Below are 6,277 nucleotides of genomic sequence, written 5' to 3'. Positions count from 1 at the left end.
TGGTTGGCTGTTATCCCCAACTATACTGTATGATTTAGTTGATTTAGTTGAGCTAAGCACACAGTTGTTGCTTAAAAAAAAAAAATACTGTTTGAAGTGATGACAGTTGTTCTAGAATGACACACTGCAGAGTATTGATATCATGTAGTAGGGAGGAATGGACATTTATTACATTTATAGAACACAAACCTTTGAATTAAATAATTTACCAGTATAGTGTTGGTCAATATCCTTGAGGGCAGTTCTGACTGATGAATCACTATCCTATGGCCTGGCTCTGTTAGACTTAAGTGCCCCAAACAGGGAATAATCTAGGTGAGTTGGGGAGTATGGGCGCAGGAGAAGGTTATGTGGTCCAGGAAAGGAAAGGAAGAGGTAAAATTAAATGACAAAGAGACTGTCCTAGGGTTAAGCTAATGCTGCAAAGGAGCAACTCCTGAAACTTCTCCGCCCAGAAGATGGGGCTGGCCACCATCCCACCCTTTTTCTCTTTGAAAGTTTTCAATTAAAATTTATTTTTTTATGTTTATTTTTAAGAGAGAGAGAGAACAAGTGGAGGAGGGGCAGAGAGAGAGAGGGAGACACAGAATCTGAAGCAGGCTCCAGGCTCTGAGCTGTCAACACAGAGCCCGATGTGGGGCTCCAATTCACGAGCTGTGAGATCATGACCTGAGCCGAAGTGGGATGCTTAACCAACTGAGCCACCTAGACACCCCTCAATTAAAATTAAAAACTATGATTTTTATCAAGGAAATCAGTGATAAGAGTTGCCACATAGAATACCACATGCCCAGTTAAATTTGAATTTCAGATAAACTATGAATAATTTTTTAGGGTAAAAGTATTCTAAATATTGCATGGGACTTATACTAAAAAATCAATCATCATTTACCCAGAACTCAGATTTAACTGGGTTTCCTGTTTTTATTTGCTATATCTGGCAATGCCAGTCAATGAATACAGGATTCATTTTGTGGAAATCCACATTGCAGCTAACTTCCATGGAAATACCTTTAAGGAGACATAACCCTTAATTTACATACATACCACACCACAAAATGCAGACAACTCTTCCTTTAATGTGATTCATGTTATTTTGATGACCTTCAAGTCAAATTCAGATTCACAGTTACAAGCTCCATTGGCTAGTTTTATCTGTGTAACACTTGAGGCCTCCTGTTTGCTCTGAAGCATTAGAAGCCGTGTCTCTTGAAGTATTTGGCTCGTGCAAGGACATCATTGCAGAAGTCACAGTTCAGGTCTTGGCTGCTTCTGATGTAGCCAGGACCTCCAGCATAGGCACAGAGTCCACCTGGAATTTGTGAGATGGGTTAATGCTGACCCTATAGTCCCTCATTGCTTCAGGGTCTAAGCAGTTAGCTTAGATTCTCTTTCCTAATTGCTTCGTAGGAGGCAACTGAAGTTTGGGGGAATCTGATGTAATGTCTTGTATTTGTTCTTCTTACTTCATGCTGTGAAACCACTAACCCTGGGTTACACTTACCTCTCAGGTACTGGTCAGGGGTCCAGGTTGGAAACCTGGTCTGGATTTCTTTGATCCTAAGTGTCAGGACCTCAATTATCTGAGAAACCTGGGACTCGCTGATCCAGGATGTGGGAGCATAAAGGCCAGGGTCCTAGAGGGAGGCAGAGGAAAAGCTAAGTAAGCCAGGTGGGAGAGTGACAGGACTTCATGGGATCAGTGTTGCTTTTTAATTTCCCTTCTTTTTTCTCTCCTCCTCCTCTGGCAGAGCTAATGCCACCTTTAATCTCCCTGGGAATAAACAGTAAAAGTTACAAGGTTTGGGTAAGTGAAGCATGAGCAGACATTTTGCAACTGCTTCATTATAATGGTGAGAGGCAGAATTGAAAACCTAAGGTGACAGAAGTAGTGAACATCCCAGTCTGATGCCCTCCTTCAGTGTTTAAATGTAAGCCCTCCAAACCGGTCAGAAACGGCTTTTTCTATCTGTACTTGTAATTCTCCTTCCAGGTAATCTGAATGTCTAAAAGTACTTCTAATTTTTCTTATACATCTTTGGTTACCATTCCACATGAGTTTCAACATATTTAGAAGAAATGTCTGACTCGGGACAATTCCTTCATCTTCAAAGTAAATGGGCTCATCCTTTTCCCAAGGACAAGATTTCACAAAGGCAGAGCAAGGCATCAGAAATGATGCTGACCCTAACATCGCCCATGTTGGTATTGGTCCCTGTTTTGCATTTTCCAGCTGCCATGTGACTTTGCAGCAATGACTCCATCCTTGTAAAAACACCTCCTCACTTGGAAACGATGGAGTGCATGCCTTCCCCTTCACCCCATCCTCATCAGATTATTGGATGAGTCCCTAAATCAAAATGAGATAAAGTATTTGAAAGTACTTTTAAATTGCAAAGCGTCACTCCAAATAGTAATAGGAAACCAGTTTAAAGATCACTGAGGAGATCACATGCTCCTAAAAGCTAAAAAGATGACCACAGTACTTAAAGACTTCCCAACAATTACAATAATAATGTCAAATGCAATAGAAAAAAAAATCACAGCACCATTGTCTCCTTGTCATCCTTGATCCCCCCAGACACAATGAATTCAACAGTGGGGTTAATGCCCAGTTCCCTGGGAGTTTCTGTGAGACAAGTTGAGACCAGGCAGAATTAGTGCAAAAATAAAACTGGATCTTCAGAACTAAGAATTGCGTAGAAGAAAGAAAAGGAAAAGGAATTCAATATTTGCTGAGAATCTGCCAGATACTAAGCACATTTTCCTATTATTGCATTGAGTCTTCATAACAATTCTATGAGGATGGTGTCTTATAGGTGAGGAAACTGAGGCCTAGGGAGATTAAATGAGGTCACGTGGTTACAAAATAACAGAACAAGGAACCAGACTAGGGGACCACAGATGATATCCTGGAAACACAGTGTAGTTGATTTTGAAAAGAAACCATGGCTCAAAACAAAACAGTGATGCTACTACCTGCATCAGGCAGGGATGTGGCTCTCACAGTGCCAGGGAGCACCTTTCACTCTGTGTTCCATAGAACTGCACTTCAGGGTGTCCACAACAACAAATGTGAAGATGTCCCCTTAGCATCATGCCATGCAACACAACAGCCATATATCATAACTGACAAAGAGTTACCTGCACAACCCCGATTCCATCACCCACATTGCCCACATTGACCATAATGTTGCCACCATGAGACTCCCTGGACAAGACACCAGCGATCACTGCAGGATCCATGCAGTACTTTTGGCCAACAGTACGAATCACAGGCTGATATCTCAGGATGTATGGCATGTCTATTTCAGCCAGCCTTTCAGAAGCACGAACTCCTAAAGCAAACACAGAAGGAAGGATGTGGCTTGTGTGACTTATGCTGACATGGGAGCTCAAGAGGACAGAAATCACACTCCAAGGATCTGGGCAGTGGTCTAGGACCAAGAAGCCCATGTTTCAGTCTGGAATCCCTAGTGGACCTGAAAGTATGATTCTTCTTTGGACTTGAGTTGGTGTCCACTGAGGCAGGGTCCTTTATGGCTTCCAGTGCCTCTTGCTGGACTCTCAGGGGATGCTCTGGCCCACACAAGACAATTCTCTAGGCACAGGCACACTGGCCCCATCCTAAGTACCCCAAACATATATGCCTATCCATCAGCTACAATGGGCACCAGATGTGAAAGAGAGAATCCCCCAACCCCTTTAAGAAGTCCTTGTTTCCCTGACAGGTTTGCTCACTCTTGCCCACCTTTCCCTCCTAAAAGGACATCCAGATATTGCATGATCTTAAACCATTGTAGAATAACAAGGATGTTGGGCAAAATTAAAACTAATACTGATTTACCTGGCTGGCCCGTTTACCTTGTAAGCATTTTTTGTGGTTTCAAAAGTATTCTCATCTACATTCTACCGACCAGAGTTTACAACAAGACTGTAAAATAAGTACTTTAAAGTCCTTTCAGTAGAGATGGAGGGGGACTAAATGACTCATTGAAGAACCACAACACACACTTAGACAAGGTCTTTGGACTCCACGTCTAGTGCTCTTCCCACTACTTGGTAGTGTGGGGCTGTGGGAAATAGTGGGAGCCAAAGGATATGTTGAGAGGACCAAAATTTGTGAGGAAGGACAGGGAGACATGGGTTTGAAGTGTCGGGAGAAGGGACAAGATCCTGTCAAAGTCACCCTTGCCAAAAGGAGGCGCCTTCCGAGAGAAAGGGAAGTGGAGGGTGAGGTGGACATTGGGATTATAAAATACCACAGTAGTTCAGGCCTTGACGTTTTCCAATCCCACAAGATGCTCCAGGGGTGTTGAAGTTTCGGATGTTTCCATAGCATCCCCAGTTGCTGCTTTCAGATAAATCTACAAATTGAGAAAATTTCAATGTAAGGCATTGAACTAGACTCATGTTGATCATCTGTCCATGAATGAAGTACCACTAATAAAAAGAACTTTACCAAAATCCAATTACAAGAACTTCACTCTAAATTGAAACACTTTTGAAATTTACAGTATGGTGACTAGGAAATTATCACAGAAACCCCCTCGATACAAAATTGTCATCTCCTATCCTGCAGGCATGGGGAACTGTTGGAGCAGCTATACTCTTTGCAAAGCCCTGGGCTGTCCAATGTTGTTGAGTTGGTGTCTTGGAATCAAACCAGATGATCTCTTCCCTGTAACTAGTCCTCATCCTGTATCCTAGGGGAACTCTCAGTACTTCACCTTCAAATATTCCTGACCGGTTGGTCAGGTGAGATATTTATGGTTGCTCTGGAGAATCAGAGGGAAGTAAGGACTTCTCATTAGATTGCTCTTTTTTTATTTACTTTCTTCTTTGCTCATATCATCAAATCTTCATGATTTGCAAATCTTTGGAAATAAATCTACTACACATCATCATATGTGTATTGTATATTTATATAAATGCCTTTTAAAGTTCTATTTTCTTACTGAGAGCTTCTTGAGATTGACATCTGAAAATATTAATATTTTGGAGTACATACTTCTACTTTACAAACTTTTGATAAGTAATCTGAAAGAAATATGGAGATGAAAAGACCTGGTCTTTTATAAGTGTAGTAAAAGCTAAATGAGCTGATGTGTCTTTTTTTATTTTTTAATCAGTACATTTTTATATTTATAATTGGTGACAAATACCCTTAATATTGTAATTGGTTGTGTCATTCATTGCTCCTGCCCCATAGCCACTCCCTAGTCATATTAAATGCTCCTTAAAGTTCCTTATATTCCCAAAATATCTTGTTAAAATTTAAAAATACTTGTTAAATAAATGGATCAATCAATAAATGAATAAATGTAAGACCCTATCTGAGTAATCATCAGAAGTTACAGCTATGATAAAATTTGCTTCTCCTGAGAAACTATGCTTCCTCCTTTTATTTATCAAAAAATATGTACTTTTCCCTTTGCCCCAGCTGCAAGGAAACTTAAGACCAAATCTGAAATTTCAAGCATAGCAGCTATGTCAGCCTCAGTGGTTAGCTTAGTCACATGTTTTTGATCTCCTTCATGCTAGTTTTCTATTTGAAATTGCATTTGAATTATTACAGGAAGCCATCACAATTCTTCTACAGTGCTTATCAATGAGTACTTATCAATGATGTATATTTAAAGCCTACAGTACTTATCAATGAGTACTTATCAATGAATACTTATCAATGATGTATAAAGTCTATAGCACTTATAAATAAGTACTTATCAATGATGTATATTTAACGTCCAGCTTCCAGCAATGCTGTCTTAAGCCAAGCCTACATTCTGCGGAACCCCCTCCTTTGTGGGGCATCTGGAAAGAAGCTATTTTTCAGTGGCTGTTATTAAGTCCAGTATTTTTTGGACAGCTTAGAAAAAAAACATTTTCTACTGCAGTTTCAAGTATCAGAAATACCATTTTCTTCCTATGCTTACCCTTCCCATCTCCAAGGTCATGTAGGAGACCCTTACTCACCAGTAAGGGCAAGGAGACCCAGAAGCAGCCACAGCACAGACATATTGATGAGCTGATTCTACTGGTCCTAAAATGATTTTAGAATAGAAATTAACTCAAAGATGTGAAAACATCAATCGTCATCATAACAATATGTAATGTTTCTATGGAAAGAGGTAAAAAAAAAAAGAAAAACTTTTTCACCCATATCTTAACTAAGAAAATTAATTATTTGAATCATAATAAGAAAAGCAAAAGTAAGACATGTGCTCCATCCATCCTTTTAATTAGCTTTAAAATGATGATACTCCTCCTTGGTCCA

General features: G+C 40.1%; 1 protein-coding gene across 1 annotated transcript; it reads right to left on the bottom strand.

Moving 5' to 3' along the window:
• Positions 1 to 1,193: 1,193 nt before the first annotated feature.
• LYG1 (lysozyme g1) lies at positions 1,194 to 6,019 on the bottom strand. The gene is made up of 5 exons (XM_030309024.1): positions 5,977 to 6,019; positions 4,263 to 4,367; positions 3,145 to 3,338; positions 1,505 to 1,637; positions 1,194 to 1,312 (listed from the first exon to the last, which is right to left on the bottom strand). Exons 1-5 carry the CDS (start codon positions 6,017 to 6,019, stop codon positions 1,194 to 1,196), a joined length of 594 nt encoding a protein of 197 aa, XP_030164884.1.
• Positions 6,020 to 6,277: the final 258 nt, after the last annotated feature.

Source organism: Lynx canadensis, chromosome A3 (assembly GCF_007474595.2).
Source record: "Lynx canadensis isolate LIC74 chromosome A3, mLynCan4.pri.v2, whole genome shotgun sequence".
In the NCBI taxonomy this organism is placed as follows: Eukaryota; Metazoa; Chordata; class Mammalia; order Carnivora; family Felidae; genus Lynx; species Lynx canadensis.
Note: the sequence above shows the minus strand (reverse complement) of the source record. Positions and strands in the feature narration are given on the sequence as shown.

Coding starts and splice junctions, on each gene's coding strand:
- LYG1 (XM_030309024.1), bottom strand. CDS start 6,019: ATGTCTGTGCTGTGGCTGCTTCTGGGTCTCCTTGCCCTTACTG. Junction 4,368..5,976: donor GGGTCTCCTTGCCCTTACTG/GTGAGTAAGGGT, acceptor CTCAATTTGTAG/ATTTATCTGAAAGCAGCAAC. Junction 1,313..1,504: donor CCCTGACCAGTACCTGAGAG/GTAAGTGTAACC, acceptor CACAAATTCCAG/GTGGACTCTGTGCCTATGCT.